The following is a 20974-nucleotide window of genomic DNA, read 5'->3' on the forward strand; positions in this document are numbered from 1 at the left end:
GTGCATGATTTATTTATATGGTGAGGAAGAGTGTAAAGCACGAAGGGTGATGCCGTGCATGAATTATTTATATTGTGAGGAAGAGAGTAAATGCACGAAGGGTGATGCCGTAAAATCTTATTTATTATTTGGTGAGGTTGAGAGTAAAAGCACGAAGGGTGATGCCGTGCAGTTTTCCTTGCTGTCTTAATTGCTCAATTCGTTTAAGGATTTCCGATTTAATTCTGTTTTTTCATTAGTCTCACTCTTTATGTGGTATTTCTCCACTGTATGTTCCACTCCCATTATTTCTGCGTTATTTCTTTATTTACTGTTGTTGCCACTAGCATGATTATACTGTTCAGGTTATATGTGGTTGTCTTGTCCTAGCCTCGTCACTACTTCGCCGAGGTTAGGCTCGACACTTACCAGTACATAGGGTCGGTAGTATTGATGTTGCACTCTGCACTTTCTGTGCAGATTTTGATACCGGCTCAGGTTGATCGAGATTTGCTATTGGTCCGCTGTTCGGAGACTCAAGGTAGATCTGTCGGCGTTCACATACCTTGAAGTCCCTGTCTATCTTTTATGTCCTACTGTTTTCTTTCATTCAGACAATTGTATTTCTTCCAGGCTATTACTTGTAGTAAATTCTAGAATGCTCGTGAATTATGACTCCAGATCCAGGTGGTAGTAATTAATACAGTTTTATGATATTCCGCACTTATTATATTTCATCTTAGTTAATTATTTTTATTTACTGAATGGAAATAAGGAATTGGTTTAACAATATTTCTAACGTTGGCTTGCCTAGCAAGTGAAATGTTAGGCACCATCACGGTCCCGTCGGTGAAAATTTTTGGGTCATGACAGTTCGGCCAATATCATACAATGGAGAGTATTGGAGAAAGCTAAACTCACCGGAAGCATCATTCTGGCCTCAAAACTCCTCGCCGGATTCAACCTCGTGAGCATGACAACTTGAGTAGAGATTTTGTTTCCCACAAACGCTGAAGGAGTGGTGAAAATGACTCTTTTTGAAGTGGTAGATGGTGATATGGTTTATAATATTATTCTAGGAAGACTGTGGTTGCATGTGATGAGAGTTGTACCGTCAACATATCATCAGTAGATGAATTTTCCAATGCCCGAAGGAATCAAACAGATAAGGGGGGACCAACCGACGGCAAGAGAGCTGAATGCGATTTCGGTCTCTAGAAGCAAAGGGAAGGAGCATGGGGCATAGCAACTACAGAAACCGGCGCCCACTCTCGAATCGAATGAAGTTAGCCCGGGGGAAGAAGCGTTAGAATCTTATCAACTGCCAAGGTATTTCAAGGTACCAGAAGGGACGGGTGCAACAAAATCCACGACAGAAGAGCTCAAGCATGACAAGTACTTTTATATAATGCCGATAGTTTTGTGTGGTTGTATGCAGATATGACAGGTATCCTGACGGAGGTAGCCGTACACAAGCTAAGTTTGGATCCCAACATCCCTCCAGCAAGAGAAAATATATGCCCTATTGCGGAGGCCGGGAATAAATTCGTCAAAGAAGAGATAACTTGCTTTCCTGATATCGGTTCTATCCAAGAGGTAAAGTATCTAGACTGGCTAGCTAATGTAGTCGTAGTTCCCATGAAGAACAATAAATTTCGCATGTGTATAGATTATAAGGACTTGGATAAGGCATTCCCTAAAAACTCGTTCCTACTGCCAAACATCGATCAAATGATTGATGTGATGGTTGGGCACGTGTTAATGAGTTTCCTCGATGCTTATTCTGGGTACAACTAAATTAAGATGAACCCGGAGGATCAGGAAAAGACTTCGTTCATAACGAATTTTGGCACATATTGTTATAATGTGATGCCCTTCGGGTTGAAGAATGCCGGAGCCACTTATCAGCGGCTCGTAAACAAGATGTTTGAAAAACAAATAGGGAAAACTATGGAAGTTTACATAGATGATATGCTCGTTAAGTCTTTGAATGTAGGTGATGACCTTAAGCATCTACAAGAAACTTTCGACATCCTAAGGAAGCATAATATGAAGCTTAACCTTGAGAAATGCGCGTTCGGGGTTAGCTCTGGCAAGTTCCTAGGATTTCTGGCATCACAAAGGGGGATTGAGGTAAGCCCCGATAAGATCAAGGCCATTGAAGACATCCCAAGCCAGCTGTCAAGCATGAAAGAAGTCCAAAGGCTCACAGGAAGATTGGCCGCTTTGAGCAGGTTCATTTCCCGGTCATCATATAAATGTCACCGTTTCTTCGCACTGCTCAAAAAAAAAAATGTCGAATGGACCCCGGAATGCTAGCAGGCTTTGGGAGATTTGAAAAGGTACTTCTCAAGCCCTTCATTACTTTTGAAACCAAAGTAAGGAGAAGCACTGTTGGACTATCTCGCAGCCTCGGATGTAGCAGTAAGTGCAGTCGTAGTCCGTGAAGACGAAGGTACGCAATCTTCCATTTATTATGTTAGTAAAATTTTAACGCGAGCAGAAACTCGCTACCCGCATTTGGAGAAGCTGGCCTTATATCTCGTAGTCGCCGCTCGGAAGCTAAGGTCCTACTTGCAATGTCACCCGATAGCCGTTGAGACCATATTTTCTCTGCGAAACATCCTTCACAAACTCGAAATCTTGGGTAAGTAGAACAAATGGGCTATTGAAATGAGCGAATTAGACATAGAATGTAGACCAAGGACTGCGATTAAGTCACAAATCTTGGCTGACTTTATGGCCGACTTCAGTCCGGGACTGCTGCCTCTAGCAACCAAAGAGGAAGTAATGATGTCAGAATCGACATCGGGAGTTTGGACCTTATTTATGGACGGAGCCTCCAACGTGAAAGGGTACGGACTTGGCATAATATTAACCACGTCATCGGGAGAAACCCTAAGGCAGGCCATCAGGACGATCCCTTTTACTAACAATGAAGCAGAGTATAAGGCTTTGATTGCAGGACTCGAACTGGCCAAGGGACTAGATTCCGAGGTCATATAAATCAAGTGCGACTCACAGCTGGTGGTAAATCAGGTCTACAAGATCTTCAAAACCAAAGAGAAGTATGCAACAATACGTGGAAAAGGTCCAGGCTTTGCTGGCCCGATTTCGGGAGTGGTCGATTATTCATATCTTGATGGAAGAAAATGCATAAGCAGATGCACTGGCTAACCTTGGTTCATCAACAAAAATAAAGGGATCAGACTCTGGAACGGTAGTACAATTGATGCACTCGGTCCTGGACGCAGATAGCTACTATGAGGTAAATACGACTAATTTGGTCTGGGACTGGAGGAATGAGATCATCAATTATCTCAAGCATGGGAAGTTGCAGGAGGAGTCCAAGGCGTCCCGGGTGATGCGCGCCAAATCAGCACGATATAGCTTCAAAGGAGGCCAACTGTACAAAAAATGTTTCCAAGGACCGCTGACCCGATTCTTGGGGCCATCCGAAGCTAATTATGTTATGCGAGAAGAAAGCGAAGGGATATGTAGAAACTATTCTTGTGCAGATTCCTTAGTGCTAAAACTGGTACGGGGAGGATATTATTGTCCTCGAATGGAATAAAATGCCAAAGCTTTCGTACAAAAATGCGATAAGTGCCAACGCTACACACCGCTGGTAAATCAACGCGTAGAACCACTACACTCGATTTTGTCTCGATGGCCGTTCATGAAATAGGGGATGGAAATCATCGGACCACTGCCGCCGACTCCCGGTAAGGTAAGATTTCTTTTGGTTCTGACTGACTATTTTTCTTAGTGAGTGGAAGCAGGTCCTTATGAGAAGATCAGCGAACGAGAAGTAGTGGATTTCTTATGGGAAAACATAATACGCAGGTTCGGAATACCAATAGAGATAGCATGCGATAATGGGCAGCAATTTATTGGCGCAAAGATCACAAAGTTCCTTGAAGTTTTGAAAATAAAGAGGATCACATCTTCACCCTACCATCCGAGCGCAAATGGTCAAGTGGAGTCAACGAACAAAGTGATTATACAAAACCTCAAGAAAAGGTTGGACGCAGTTAAAGGTAAATGGCATGAGGAACTACCCGGAGTTTTATGGGCATACCGAACAATGGCCAAATCAAGCACAGGAGAAACTCCTTTCTCCCTTGTGTATGGAGCAGAAGCCTTGATCCCGGTAGAAGTAGGGGAGCCCACCTTGAGATATTTCCAAGCAAATGAAGAGTCAAACAACGAAGCAATGTTAGTCAACCTTGGAACTACTCGATGAGTACAAGGACTTGGCGCATATAAGAATGTCATCCCAAAAGCTGAGGATGGAATGATATTATATACGGAGAGCCAACCTCCATTATTTAAAAGTAGGATACTTGGTCCTAAGGAAAGTAAGGAAGCTAGGTCTAACATGGGAAGGCCCCTACCAGGTTTCAACTGTTACCGGGAAAGGTTCGTACGAATTGGAGAATAAAGATAGAGAAAAGTTGCCCAGCAACTAGAATGTGGCACACCTCAAAAGATATTATTGCTGGTGAATATCACATGTACTAAAAGTATATGCAGAACTCTTTTTTCCTTCATCCAGTTTTTGTCCTAATTGGAATTTTCTGGCAAGGTTTTTTAACGAGACAGCAACGGAAAGCATACTACAAAGAAAGCTTCAACAATAACAACAACACCTTCTAATAACAAGGCATACAAGCATAGAATCACGTGGGCGGTTAGTTAATCTTTTGCTCAATAGAAAAAATTCCTACTAGGAAGTTAGGTTTGCTATCGAACAAAGGTTACCAGACCGTACGCAAGTGCAAACCTCTAAAGGATTATTATATAGGCTTTTGGTCGATAGCATAAATTTTTGAGGGGAAGCAAAGTTTGTTACCGAGTAGAAGATTGTCAGCAATTCATTAGTGGGGTCCTCGAAGGTGCAAGACTTCCAGTGTTCCAATTCGCATTCTTCGCATTCGAACACTGGGGGGGAAATGATATGCGAATTTACCAATAATGACTGCCACATTGACCGGAGCACGAAAATCGAAAACATAATTGTGTCATCGGGATCGGGGACTACGCGATCAGCCCCGTAGCAACAAGTCATACAATTTAGCCACAAGTAATGGCAATTTCTTTTATGTACTTTTAGAAAATAGAAGGAATAAAGTAAAGTCCTTTTATTTCTATCTTGTTTCTTGTCTGAACGATGTATTGACTTTGTCATTTGAAAGTTAAATAAATACTTCAAATGCTAGTGCCATAATGAACAGGAGACATCCTCTTCAAGAGCACCGTAAACATAAGAGGGCCCTCTCTTATGAAAACCCTCACGTTAAAGGGTTGATTTCGGAAGAACTTATGCCCGGAATCAAAATGCCTTCGAGGAAAAATACACCTGAAGCCTTGCATAAAAAGACACAAAAGCAAACTTGCGCAAATACTTACAAAAGCCCTCATGTTAAAGGGTTGATTTCGGACGAGTTTGTGCCCGAAATACAGATGCGTTTAGGGGGAAAATACACCCAAGGACTTACATAATCAGGCGCAAATAGTAAAACTTGCACAAAACACTTAGGCAAAAGAAAAAAGAGAGTGCAAAACTTGCATAGACGTTCAAACAAAAGAAAGACTCAAACAATACTTGAGCAAAAAGATGTCTTTATTTACCATCACATGCCAAAGTGGCACGGATACAAAAGTTGAAAAAGAAAAGCTAAACCGCTGCACCTACGGAACCCGGAGGAGGAGAAGTGTCTGCGCCCCCAGGGAAAGCGGGTAAATTTGCTGATGGCTCAACATTTTAGCCTTCATCAATGCAGCCTTCAAAATCTTCGCCATCTGTTTCCTCTACAGTTACCAGAGTTTCAGAACCGGAACTAGAAGGACTGGAGGCATCAGGCTCTGCCGGGAGACCACTTTTAGCGTCTAGCTCAAGCTCATAGGCCTTAGCAATTTCAGCATCAAAGTCAATGATACCAGCTTTGGCCTCTTCCAAGGTTTTTCTCCTCATGTTGTAACTAACGTAAGTTTTCTCAACAACAAGGGAACCCACTCAATGCTTAAGTTCTTCTTTGAGTTGGGTTACCTCGGTAGAAAGGCTTTCCCCAGCGGATCTAACAGACTGAAGGCTTACATCAAGGTCACAGACCGTTGAGCTAAAGAGCATATTATGCTCGATAGTCTTCTTATACTTCTCCTCCAACTGGGCATGTTTCACCTCCGCAACAGCAAGCTCTTCAATTTTGGAGTTCAAGGCTGCCTCCAAGTTAGTCAATCTCTCAACGGAGGCAGCCTCACAATCGGATGCAGCAATAATAGTATTATGAACTTCAACACATTTGGCCTTAACCTCTTCAAATTGAACCCTCAACGGGGCGATCTCTTGGCTAAAGATCTCCACTTCTTGCTTACTTTGCTGCAAATGAGCCTCCAATACAACCGCCTCAGCAGCTTTGGCTTCCAGTTCTGAGAGGCGAGCGACAATTTGCTCCTGCTCGGCCAAACGTTGATCCCATGCGGATGTAAGATCTTCCTTTTTCCGAATCAACCTTTGGAGGCCTTCGTAAGCAAGAAAGTTGGCTTACAAAGCAACAAAGGCAAACTCAGGATAATTTTAGGTGACTAAATAAGAAATAACAAAGGAATTAAAGAATGTACCACTGCAGCATTGTACATGGCGTTGTTCAACAAGCACTCTCCTTAGAGAGCATGTATCTTCTCCCAAGTTACATCCAGTGGAGACCGAGAGAGTAACGTTCCTCCTCCTTTGTGGATCTTCAGAGGGGGCAGCATAATGTTTCCCTAAATTCCCATGAACTGGGGACTGGGGTAGAGGAACACCATCTTCTCGGCCAGATATAACCGGTGGAGATGATGTAGCAGTTGCCTGATGGAAGAGCTGGTGAAGAAGGAAATGAAGCTGATGGCAATGAAGGATGAGAATCAACCGCGACAAATACAGTGCTAGTTTTTGGTTGCTCGCCAACCGAAGACGGCAAGTACCCGATACTCAGCCCCGCAAAACCGGGCACAACGACTGGAACCCGGAAACGGGAGTTCGCATTTTCTACCATCTAAAACTCCCCCCAAAGTGCCGAGACATCGTCCTCAATTGGTGTAACTAATTCAGTAGATTGAGCATTTTGTTGAGTTGATGAGGATCGTCGCCTTCTACGTAGAGAAGCTTCCCCATCACTAGCTTCTCCATCATCGTCGATCATCACAGTGTCTATGACCGGCCCGGAAGGAGGGCTAGTGACCACAACTTTCGGAGACGACTCGGGGGTAGCAGTCTTTGCCTTCTTAATCTTTTCCCCGTCCTCGAAGGAACGCCTTCTTTTTGGTTGCTTGTTCTCCGGCCGGGGACTCCGTGATGAAACACTTGTACCTGAATCAGGCCCGAAGAAACTTGTTCGAGTCAGCACCTCTTGAAGCAGCCTCGCTGCATCGGTAGTGTCACGACCCCAAATTCCCTCCGTAGGATGTCGTGATGGCACCTAGTCTCTAAGACTAGGTAAGCCTATCAATGCGGAATAATAATAAATATCTGAAATAAATAAACTACAATTCAAATAATTTCAACTCCCAAAACCTGGTAGAAATAAATCACAAGCTTCTAAGAATTTATTCTCAATGTCTCTATATATCAAGGTCGAAATAAAATATAAGGAAGTAACATAAAATGATAGAACGGGACTCCAGAGTCTGTGGACGCTGGCAGATATACCTCAAAGTCTCCGTGCGCAAGTAACTCACTGACGTCTAGGCTGGTAAGATGTACCTGGATCTGCACAAAAAGATGTGCAGAAGCGTAGTATGAGTACACCACAGCAGTACCCAGTAAGTGCCAAGCCTAATCTCGGTAGAGTAGTGACGAGGTCAGGTGAGACTCTACTGGAATATAATAATGGCATAGTAAAATATTTAACAATATAGTAAAATAAAATGACATTGGAAATGAATCAAATAGTATGTCATATTTAATGACACCAAATAATTGCAAATAATATCTCGTGGAATCAAAACAGAATTTTCTTCAACTTTATGAAAATCACAACAATTAATCGAAGGCAACTATGGGCATAAATCAATATCAACAAGGGCACTACCGAGGTACCGCCTCGTAGTCCTAAATTATAAATAATTTCATAATATCTCATTTTCTTATACCACCGTGGGAGCCTTCACGATTTATTTAAAGAAAATATTTTTTCCGAAACAGCATCCCGCGTTTTAGCCACCCTTATCACACCGCATGACTTCTAGTAGTCACCCCTACTAGCCACGCGTATCAAGCCACCCTTATCTCACCACATGCATTTCAATACCCAGACCTTATACCACCGCATGCGTATTAATATCACAATATATCACAATTTGCACCTCAAGTGCCCAATATTTTAATTTTCCACAATAAATCAACAATAATATTTTTTCAATAATAAAGAGCTCACGGCTCATGCCAAAATAATCCATTAATAATATTATTTTCACAATAAAGAGCTCACGGCTCCATCACAATGAGTACCAAAAAAAATCTTACGAAAATATTCATGAATAAATAATTCAGAAAAATAATATTTCAAATTTTTAATACGTTGCTTCAATATCAAATTTAAAAATTTCAAATACTTCATATTAATAATATTTAATTTAAAGAAAATTAACCTTCAAATAATGTACAGTATAAAAGAAACCAAGTTTCAATTAAACAGGTAAAACAATTAGCAGAAAAAGGTCAAACAAATTTAAAATGTATATCACAGATCAATGATGAAGAATATAACAAGATAAAATAATTTAATAAATGCGCAACAATGATCTACACAATTTAAAAATATAATCTTTCACATTTAGCCCATGTACACACTCGTCATCTCGTGTACACGACTTTTAACACATTTCAATAATCACATTAATATCAATTCTAGGGAAAATTTCCCCCACACAAGGTTAGACAAGTCACTTACCTCGACTTGCTCCAATTTAATCAAGTATTATGTTTTTTTCTCGATTCTCCGACTCCGATCGACTCGTATCTAGTCATAATTATTTCGATATAGTCAACAAAAATTATAGAAATCAATTTCATAAGAAAATATTACATGTGTTTTCAATAAAAATCCGAAATTAGCTCAAAATTTGCCCGTGGGGCTCACATCTCGGAATCCGGCGAAAGTTACGAAATATGAACGCCCATTCAACCACGAGTCTAACCATACCAAAATGACTAAATTCCAATAACGATTCGACCCTCAAATCCACAAATCTATCCAAGAGGGTTTTCAAATTTTTCCAACTTAAATCACCAATTAAATGTTAAAAACAATGATGGATTCGGGTAATCTAACCAAGATTGAGTTAAGAACACTTACCCCAATATTTTTCCTTGAAGATATATCAAAAATTTCCTCTGCTCAAGCTCCAAGTTGTTAAAAATGGCGAATGGGACGAAGCCCCCATGATTTTATAACTTACAGATATGTCCAGGGTGACCTCGATCTTGAGGTCCGATCCTGGACCTCGATCATAGGAGTCCGATCATGGGGAGTCCGATTAAGGGGAGTCCGATCATGGGGTCCGATCATGGTCCTCGACCCTGGGGCTCGATCACAGCCATCAATTCTAGCTATCGATCATGGCTTCGATCTTTATGGCTTTCGATCATTGGCCTTGGTCATAGCCCTCGATCCTGGGCCTTCGATCAGTGGCCTTCGATCACTGGCCTTCGAGCTTGTCTTCGATCATGGATCTCGAGCCTGCCTTCGATCCTCGGCTCAATTTCTGGGGGCTCGATTTCGCAGCAGAAGAAAATTTGCAACAACTTTTGCAGCAGCTGTTTAAGTCCCATTTTTGATCCGTTGACCATCCGAAACTCACTCGAGGCCCTCGGGACCTCAACCCAATACACCAACAAGTCCTAAAACATCATACGAACTTATTTGAAACCTCAAATCACATCAAACAACGCTAAAATCACGAATCACACATAGATTCAAGCCTAATGAACTTTGAAACTTTCAATTTCTACAAACAACACCGGAAAATTTTCAGAATCGTATTTCGACCCCGATATCAAAAAGTCAACCCCTCAGTCAAACTTCCCAAAAATTCAACTTTCGGCATTTCAAGCCTAATTCCACTACGGACTTACAAATAAAATTCCGATCATGCTCCTAAGTCCAAAATTACCATACGGAGCTGTTGGAATCATAAAAATTCTATTCCAGGGTCATTTGCACATAATTCGACATCCGGTCACTATTTGAACTTAAACTTTAAATTTTTCATCAAAATTCTATATCTCGGGCTAGGGACCTCGGAATTTGATTCTGGGTATACGCCCAAGTCCCAATTCACGATACGGACCTACCGGAACTGTCAAAACATTGATCCGAGTCCGTTTGCTCAAAATGTTGACCAAAGTCAGCTTAGTTGTGTTTTAAACATCTAATTCACATTTTAATCTATTTTTCACCTGAAAACTTTCCGAAAATTTTTTAAGGACTGCACACGCAAGTCGAGTAATAATAAATAGTGCTTATATCACATAATTAATTATTAAATTTAAAGATAATATTTTGGGTCATCACAGGTAGGATCATCATCCATGCTAGATAATAGAGCATGGTGGCCGCGTTTGCTGAAGTTTATCATTCCCCCGCGGAAGACTTTGGGGGAATAGAGATTCATCACATGAGCTAAGGATAGCTCATTTCCCGTCTCTTGGCACAAACATTGAAGATAAGCAATCGCCCTCCACACAGAAGGACTTACTTGTGCCAAACACACTTAGTTGCGGAGGCAGAACTCCGCAATAACGAAGTCAAGCTCTCCACTCAAAGAAAATGCACCCAAAGTAAAGGGATACATATAAAAATATGTAAAACCCTCCCTGGGTAGGGTTATTCACTCTGTTAGATCAGGAGAAACAATGTCCAAATCTTGGCAGCGACAATCTTCCTTCACAACAGAAATACTATAAGGACGAATGGAAGAAGGGTATTTGCCAATGGCCCACGTGGGGCGGATAGCTGAAGGGAATTTATCTTCAATGTCTTTTGTTGTAACAAGACTTCTAGGGATGATGGAGCCCACTATTGGAGGAGCAGCGTCCCCGGCTTTGTTCTTGCTCTTTGAAGAGCTGGTGTTCTTTGAAGAGGAAGCCATTATATATTACGGATGAAGGAAAACCTTTTTCGTTTGAAGGAAGTTGAGGAAAGGTTGAAGAACAATAAATAAGGTTTTAGGAAGTTTGGAGAGTTATGAAGTATGAGTGAAGAAAATTGATGATGTAATGACCCAACCGATCATTTTAACTTTTAGAACCCAGTTCTCTAAAATAAAACTTTTCGTAGGTGCTTGTAATGATTTATGACTTGCGGGGATGGTTGGTTCGGGATTTGGAAGTGTTTGGGGTGAAACCGGAATACTTGATTCCCTTAAGTTGGCCTTAAAGTGCTAAGTTTGACTTCGGTCAACATTTTGAGAAAACGACCCCGGAATAGAATTTTGATGATTCCAACAGCTCCGTATGGTGATTTTGGACTTAGGAGCGTGTTCGAAATTTTATTTGGAAGTCTGTAGTTAAATTAGGCTTGAAATGGCTAAAAACAAGAATTTAAGTTTGGAAGTTTGACCGATGAGTTGACTTTTTGATATCGGAGTCTGAATACAGTTCCGAAAATTCTCATAGCTCCGTTATGTAATTTATGACTTGTGTGTAAAATTTGAGGTCAATCGGAGTTGATTTGATAGGTTCTGACATTGAATGTAGAAGTTGAAAACTCTTAGTTTCATTAAGCTTGAATTGGGGTATGATTCATGATTTTAGCATTGTTTGATGTGATTTAGAGGTTTGACTAAGTTCGTATGATGTTTTAGGACTTGTTGGTATATTTTGTTGAGGTCACGAGGGCCTCGAGTGAGTTTCGGATGGTTAACAGATCAAAAATTGGAGTTAAAAAGCTGCTGCAATTTTTCCTCTTCTGTTGGACATTCTGAGTTGTGATCGAGCCCAGATATCGAGACCAGGGTTGACGAGGCACAGGCTCGAGCCTATGTATCGAAGCCATGATCGAAGGCAAGGCTCGAGTGACAGGATCGAGACCCAAGATTGAGGGTCAGAATCGAAGGCTCAAGCTCGATGCCATGATTGGGGCTATGATCGAAGGCCCAACCTCGATGCCCTGATCGAGGCCATGACCGAGGTCCAGGCTTGAGCTTATGATCGAAGCCGCGATCGAGGTCCAGTTCGAGGACCAGTTCCGAAGGCTGCTGGGAAGTTTTATAAAAAGAGGACATTCATCCCATTTGCCATTTTTGACGAACTTGAGCTTGAGCAGAGGCGACGTTTGTCAGATTTTCAAGGGAAAGACATTGGGGTAAGTGGTTCTAACTTGGATTTGGTCTATGAACATAAATATATCATTGTTTTCACAATTTAATTAGCGTTTTGAGATTGAAATTTGGAAAAGTTTAGAAATCTCATAGAAACAAAATTTTGAGATTTCGGTATCGATTCGGAGTCGGATTTAAGTGAAACTGGTATGGTTGGACTCGTAATTGAATGGGTTGTCGGATTTCATAACTCTCACCGGATTCCGAGATGTGGGCCCCGCGGGCGAATTTTTAATTAATTTCGGGATTTTTATTAAAAATGTAGTATTTCCTTATAGAATTTATTTCCTATAATTTTTAGTGATTGTATCGAATTATTTTGGCTAGATTCGAGCCAGACAGAGTTGGATAATCGTGGAAAAGGCAAAATTGTGGATTAAATTGGACCAAGACGAGGCAAGTCTCTTGTCTAACCTTGTGAGGGAGAAATTACCTCATAGGTGATTAAAATTAAATAATTATTGCTAATTGTGGGGGGCTACGTACGCATGTGAAGACGAGAGTCCGTGCGTAGCTACTATTAATGCTAAAGTTCGGGTAGTTTAGGACTCAAAGCATGTCTTACTTGTGTAAATTGTATTCTTTGATTTATTTATATTAATTGATATCTATATGAATATATTGTGAATTGTTAGATAAAGATATTAAAGGATGGAAATCTCATAGGCTTGATTGTCTGTTTTAATCAATTAATTGTTAAAAAAAATTGTTCTCCTCCCAAATTTATCTTATAATAAATATACTCTCCTTCCGGAGGCATATAAGAAAATGTCCTCCTTTTTTGTGGAGCGGGCCGAACGCCTCGGCAGGATAGATGCATCTATGGATCGCGCCGCACGTCCCTCGGCAGTGTACACGACACTCTGGATCGGGTCGTACGTCCTCAGCAGAAATTGTGCTTAATAATAATAATTACACGATACTTTAATAATTTATTTCAGCTTGTGAAGCTAATTAATAAATTAAAAAATCCTTGGAATTTAATGAATTATTATTCTTGCTTGTTAAGAAATTAATTGTTACTCCTGTAAATGAGGTTTAATTGATAAATTAGAAATTATTTGAATTGAAGGAATTTAATTAATATATTGAGAATTATTACATTTGAAGGAATTTGATTATTTCTGCTGATTAAATAAATTATTGTAAGTTCTGTAAATCATGCTGATTTAAATATCCTAGTTTTATTTCAGTTATTTATTATTGACCCATAGTGAGTGTCAAAGTCGGCCATCTCGTCTCTACCACTTCGAGATTAGGCTTGATACTTACTGGGTACACGTTGTTTACGTACTCATATTACACTTGCTACACTTTTTGTGCAGGATCTGAGACAGGTACTAGTGGAGGACCTATCATCACATACCCACGTCATCCCGAGGCATAGTGGTGAGCTGCCTTTCTGAGCCGTTCTGCAGCTACCAGTGTCTCTTCTTATATGTATATTCTGTCTATTTCATTTCAGACAGTATTTGGAGTTTTGTATAATCTATTAGATGCTCATGCACTTGTGACACCGGGTCTTGGCACACACACATTGGTAGAAGTTGGTATTTATTATTTTCTTGGAATAAAAGTTTAACCAATGTACGTTTGACTTATTAGTTGGCTAGCCTAGCTGTAATGTTGGGCGCCATCACGACCTATAGGTGAAATTGGGTCGTGACAGATGCATATAAGTAAAAGTTTAGGCGGCTAAATTCGTGGCCATGATTAGCTCGATAACCGACAAAAGCTGTGCTGAATTGTGGGATGACGCGTGTTTGGGGTATTAAATGCAGAGAGACGTGCGTCTAATCAACCGTCAGAAGCTTTTCAAAAGGAATCATAGTAGTTCCCGCCAAAAAGAGTGTTTCTACCAATTTTCCGGTAACACAGAGTTATACCACCGGAAAGCAGGAGAACTATCTGTATACGGTAAAATACGCTATGCTAAGTGGCCACTTAAGAGAATGACACGTGGAACCTAAGGCGAGGGATAGTTAGAACCGAAGACAAGTATCTCATTTGTCACCGGAAATAATGACACTCATGGAGATACAATAAATACCCTCTGCGAGGTGGCATTTAATGAAAATTATTCCACAATATTTTGTGCACTGCCCGTTACAAAGAATTTGTCATTTATGCTCACCGTTACATCTTCAACAACGGCCCTCATAATTGACATTAAAGAAGGGCACGATCCAAGGACCTTGTTCCCTAGACGTAGTTATAAATAGTGAGCTATGTTATCATTGTAGGAGGAGGAATTTTCTGAAAAACTGATACTATAATTTATTCAAAGCTCTATACAATTTTATCTTCTTACTTTTTGTTCTTACTATTGTTGCGCCCGGAGGCCTCGATACGAGAGTCATTATTTCTGCTATTTCGTCTTCATATCAAGGCTAAGTGTTACATATTTATTTAATTCTTTCATTATTTCAGGATCGAATTAATTCACTTATTTAGAAATCACGTATAAATTCAACTGTACCGTCTTATGGGTAAACAATGTTCACGAACATAAATGTTACTCCCTCCGTTCCAATTCATGTGAACCTATTTGACTGGGTACGAAGTTTAAGAAAAAATAAAAAAATTTGGAATTTGTGGTCCTAAACAATTCAAATAGGGGCCTAGAATATTTATGTGGTTATAAAAAATTCTCATTAAGGATAGAATTATAAATTTAAACAAAATTATTTTTAAATTTAGAAACTAAAGTCCACATGACACGTTACTGAAAAGTGTAGATGCATTAAAGCTGACAGATTTAAAGACCAGCAATTATTAGAGATCAAGTTGAGGTACTTAAAATGGAGTATCTATTAAATGAGCAGCATGATAATCTGAATTGAATTATAAATATTGTGCACAAGTAGAACTGTCAAATCTGATCTAGACCTCTGAGGCATAATAAAGTACTCCTAGGCAGCTCGAATCTGACTGGGACCATGATTATGATATAAATAGTTGAGAAATATTTTTGATATAAACCACATATTTTACCATTCTTAGGCCCTGTTTGTCCATATATTTTTTTTTTCTTTTCTTCAAAAATAATTTTAAAAATGTGTTCATCCATAAAATTTTGTAAGTTTTTAAAAATAATTCGAAAATGAGTTTAAAATTTTCAGCAAATTTTTTTTTCTCACTTACAAAACTGCAATATTTTTTTTTAAGTGAAATGTATGTCCAAACATAATGTGAAATTTTAAATACTATTTTTCAACTTAACTCCAAATACTATTTTTTTCATAAATTATAATTTTTATGTCCAAACACCTATTTAGTTTAACAATCCTTCTCGTTTTATGTTGGGAAAATGAAGTACCAAAAAAGATTATTTTCCAGAAATAACTCTTCTAACACACAATTTCAACTCTTCTTAATTTCTATGTCTTCCACAATTGAGGTGCAGAGTTCAAACCTTTACGGTAGCATATATATATATATATATATATATATATATATTTATTATTATTTTTTTCCACCCCTAATTTTAAAAAAATCATTTGAACCATATATATGCAATTCAAGTACAAACATTACTACCACTAAACTCTAAATCTTAATAGACAATTCAGTGTTTTGATCGACAGAAGCTTCCCACATAGTAAGTATATGTTTCATGATTACAGCTGTGTTTGGTATAAAGGTAAATATCTTCCTAAAAATATTTTTTAATTTTTTCATGTTTGGTTGGCCTAAATGTTTTGAAAAACATTTTTCTCGTGAACTCATTTTCCTCCAATTTTTTTTATATTAAGAGAAGGAAAAATATTTTTCAAAACTCCTTCTCAACCTTCCTCACCCCATTTCCCCATCCCCACCAACCTACCCCTCACACCCCAACCCCGCCCCACCCTACCCACCTCAACCCACCCTAAATAAAAATATTATTAACAGTAATTTCTTTTCATGTTATAGATAGATTTTTTTTTTCATTTCAACAAACGAATATTTTTTTTTCCGGGAAATATTTTTCACTCACCAATCAAACAAGGGAAAATAAGTGATAAAATCACTCATTTTTCATAAAAATATTTTCTAGGAAAACATTTTCTTTCATGCCAAATACGCCCTACATCCCTTTCTATTTTCTCTTTTCCACAATCCTTATGTATGCATAAGGGGATTTTGTAAAAAAACAAAATCAAGAAAAGAAGAAAAACACTGACATTGGTTTTCTGAAAACAAAACAAAACAAAAAAACAAACAAAAAGTGATAGGAGCTCCATCCGTTCTTTTTTAGTTGTCCAATTTTGATTTTACACTCCCTTTAAAAAAATAAAATTTATCTTTTATAATTTTAGCCTTAATAATGACTGCATTTCAAAAAAATTTAGAAAATAATTTGGGAAATGAGTAGTTAATGATAAGAGTAAAAGAGGAAAAGATAATTGTCTTTTTCTTAATTTGTTAAAATGAAAAAATAAAAAGTAAAAATATATTTTTGATATAGTGACAAGCAAATGTAAACGGAGGGCGAAAATAGTATTCAATCCAAAGTCCAAGAGTCGTCATTCAGCTAGCACACTGCATAGTTATTCTCAATCAAATTTGCACGCTTTTATGTTTTTTTTTTACCTTGGAATTAATAGGATAAAATATTACATCAACATTATCAACACAAATTCACAAACTGTTGTTCAATGCACAACAAAATCAGAAATTACATATTCACTCATTTTTATGTTTATTTTCTGCATAAAGTAGACGTTATTTTCAAGCACACCCATTAATCACAGCACACATTATTATTAAACTTCATGAGACAGCAGCCTAATTCCAAGCATATGGGATTTATGTATCACATTTAAGATGGTGAGTCTCAATATCTTTGGTAACATTGAGGCAGAATTCCATTAAAGTGTGTGGATCTGGGACTTTTGAGTTCTGCTTTTCATATTCCAAGATCCAAGTAACCAAGTTGCTTTCACCCTTGGTCTCAACATGAACTGTGAGATAAAATGATTTGTATGTCTCCAACAAATCCCCTCCAATCACTTTGAATTTAACCAACTTCTTTTCCTCATCTATGACTTCAATTATCTCCTTTGCAACCTTCTCTTTCCCATCTACAAACAAAAATAATAATAATAAAAAAAACTTTAATAATTACACAGTACAAATGAGCGAGTTGGGTAGAATTTGAACGGGTTAATATGGTTTGAGTTAACTACATGTTGGGTTATAATTTGTCCAAAATTTATTTGGGTCAAGATGGACGAATTAATTTGGACTAATTAAGCAACGTCTCATAATCCAACTTGCTCGACTCAAAAATAATATTTCATTTGTTTACTTGTTCTTTTATAATTTGTTTGATTACCAAATCCAACTAACCAAAGTTTTTCATTTATTTATCATATCTAACCAACCAAACCCAATAATTTTATCCTTTTATATTTTGATAAGTTATTTATGGGTCAATTTGGACTACTAGTCCAAGCTTTTAGATGGTTAATGTGGACTATGCCCAAATGCACCCGCCAATGAATATATACCTATTACAACTCATTTAACTCTGACTTAGTCGGCTATATTTTTGTGTTAAATTTGACACCTATGTATACAGCTCAACTTAGAAGGGGTCACAGCATGGTTAACATGGAATTTCAATAATGTGGCAGAGCAAAGATTAAATACTTTTGACACTCATTTTAGAGAAAACATGTACTTCGATTATTGGAACTATATAACTTAGATATACTGTTAATAGAAAACTTCAAATATATATCATGGATTTCGACCCGAAACATGAAGAACGATGCGGGATGTGTAAACAATATTCTATATGCATTGGAAGCTGAAAAGAAAAGAAAACTACCGAGTGTGTTTTGGTATGGAGTAAAACATTTTTCGGAGAATATTTTTTAATTTTTTCATGTTTGGTTGACTTAAATATTTTGAAAAATATTTTCCTTATCAACTCATTTTTCTTTAATTGGAAGAAAACATTTTTCCCGGGAAACATTTTCCTTTCAACCTTCCCCATCCTATTCCCCACCCCCTCCAACCCTACCCACGACCCACCCTCAAACGGAGGGAGTATATTTTTAAAAAAAAAAGATATTTGCTACTCACTAATCAAACACGAAAAAAAAAATTGAAATTCTTTTTCACTCACCGATCAAACATGAGAAAATAAGTGATAAAACCACTCATTTTTAAAAAAAAAACATTTTCCTTTCGGACCAAACACACCCTACGTACAACGTGTAGGATCTAACAATTAAGTAGAATGTTAACTTACCATGTACGTAGTTCCAAAAGAGAACAGAGCCAACAGTTCCCCATTCACCTTCATGAATATCAACATTCTGAATCTTATCAGAGCACATAGTAGAGATATGGTGTGGTCTATACCTAAATATTTCATGAAACACATCTCCATCAGATTTAATCTCAATTTGAGACTCTAACTTCCCAGTTAGGTGATGAGTCTCAATATCTTTAGTGACATTAAGACAGAATTCCATTAATGTGTGTGGATCTGGTATATCTGGATTCAACTTCTCGTAGTCCAAGATCCAAGTAACCAAATTGTCTTCACCCTTCGTTTCAACATGAACAGTGAGATAAACTGATTTGTAAAAATCCAGTAGATCTCCCCCTATCACCTTGAATTTAACCAACTTCTTTTCTTCATCTATTTCTTCAATAATCTCCTTTGCTACCTTCTCCTTCCCATCTGTAATATACAAAAATAAAGCTCAGTTAGTCTTAGAATTAACCTAAATAGTCGCCAATCAACCCAAGTATTCTTATCGGTTTAACATTCACACGTTTAGAATTTACTCAAGTATGTGAAGGATTCAGAATTTAGATACCGTGTGTTTTGAGTTGAAAGAGTGGGTTCTCAAATATACATTTAAATCTATCTATGCTTGTTTTTTTTTTTAAACATAAATATGTGGTTCGTCGATCCCCGAAGCACTAGATAGTGTCTGACCGGATCACCGGATATCCGTTTTGGCGGTCGGAATTCTGACATTTTCCAGCAGTCGATGTAGCACTGCGCCATCCGGTTCATCGAATCCGGTACTTTCAACATTTGAATCCAGTACTTTCAACGTAAAATATAAACTTATGTGTAAAAATTCTTGTAAATTTTAATAAAAAGTAAATTTGAACCCGTAATTTTAAAAATACAATAGATTTAATGCTAAAAATTTTAATGGTCTGAACCCATAATTTGTGAGGCTGAGTAAAAATTTATGTATAAAAATTCGTTAAAATTGCAAAAATAATAGATATGAACCATAACTTTAAAAATATAATGGGTTCAATACTAAAACCTTAAAAAGTTAAACCCATAAAGTTTAAATCTCGGATCCGTCTCTGCCTATAGAGCTTAAATCTTAGATCCGCCTCGACGGACCACGACCTGTTGTTGAATTTGTTGCTCATCTTGAACGTGTAAAAATTAGTATAAGAAAACAGGGACTAACATTATAACAATCACTTTATATAAACATGCATAATATTTTATTTGAAGAGTAGTGACTGCTTACCATGAGTGAAGTTCCAAAAAATCACAGAACCAACAGTTCCCCATTCACCTTCATGAATGTCAACATTTTGGATTTTATCAGGAGACATGCTTGAGATATGGTGGGGTCTATACCTAAAGATCTCATGAAATACATCACCACAAGACTTGATGTTTATCTCAGAAACCAACTTTCCTTCAAGACTCATCTCTCTTCTCTCTCTCTCAGATTGATATGTTACAATGTTATATAAAATGGTGTGGTTTATCATTATATGAGTTTGGGTTTTATAGTGGGGCAATATGTCTAAATTATTTGTTTTTTTTTTTCATTTTTTTTGCTTAGACAAAAAGTGGCTCTTCGTGTTTGGTCAATCTTTCAAATTCTGTTTATTTAATTTTGAGAAGTTTGAAATAACGATTTGTGTTTGGCTAATTAATTTAAAAAGTAATTTTGTCAAAAGTAAATGAGTAATTTGTGCTTGACCAAGGTTCTAAAAGTACTTTTAAGAAAAGTTACTTTTACGGCCTTCGAAAAATAATTTCTACTACTGCTCAAAATTATTTATTTTTTTCTAAAAGTTTAATTAAACACGTCAACTCTCTAAAATAAGTATTTTTACTATTAAAAAAATACTTTTGGCTCTTAAAGAGTTTGACCAAAAAAGCTAATAATATATATCATAGTATTAGTACCCAAGAAGGTAGTGTCATATTTAGATAAAATATTGACCACTTAGTTTCCTTCCCTAGATGTGTGGCTAATTTTCTATCATTTAGCATTTCGTACCTTGTTGGTAAATAATAATCACAATTCACACCACGATACTAAGTTTACTTGTGAGGGCGTGCGTTCGGGCAGTCGGATTGGATACGAAAATTTCAGTTTGGATCTTCATTTTTCGGATTGAAGAAATGACAATCCAAATCCAATTCAAATAAGCTCGGATTAGACTTGGATTTTTTAAGTCTGGTTTCAGATTAATCATTTTGGATATTTTGAATTTTTGGTTTTGAGCGTATAAGTTTAGATATTTCTTCTTTTTACAAAAATAAATATCCAAATGAAGTACTCATGTTAAATTGCCTGAAAAGTTCCTCATTCTCATCACAATCATTCAAAAAAAGTATTCAAATAATAAAATT

The 20974-nt window shown here is 37.7% G+C and overlaps 1 protein-coding gene across 1 annotated transcript; it reads right to left on the reverse strand.

Annotated features, from left to right (window-relative positions):
• Positions 1–16877: 16877 nt before the first annotated feature.
• Positions 16878–20097, reverse strand: LOC104088486 (MLP-like protein 34). The gene is made up of 3 exons (XM_009593158.4): positions 19851–20097; positions 18590–19027; positions 16878–17411 (listed from the first exon to the last, which is right to left on the reverse strand). The coding sequence occupies exons 1-3, from the start codon at positions 20035–20037 to the stop codon at positions 17137–17139; spliced, it is 900 nt and encodes a 299-aa protein (XP_009591453.1). The 5' UTR covers positions 20038–20097; the 3' UTR covers positions 16878–17136.
• Positions 20098–20974: the final 877 nt, after the last annotated feature.

Source organism: Nicotiana tomentosiformis, chromosome 4, assembly GCF_000390325.3.
Source record: "Nicotiana tomentosiformis chromosome 4, ASM39032v3, whole genome shotgun sequence".
Lineage (NCBI taxonomy): Eukaryota > Viridiplantae > Streptophyta > Magnoliopsida > Solanales > Solanaceae > Nicotiana > Nicotiana tomentosiformis.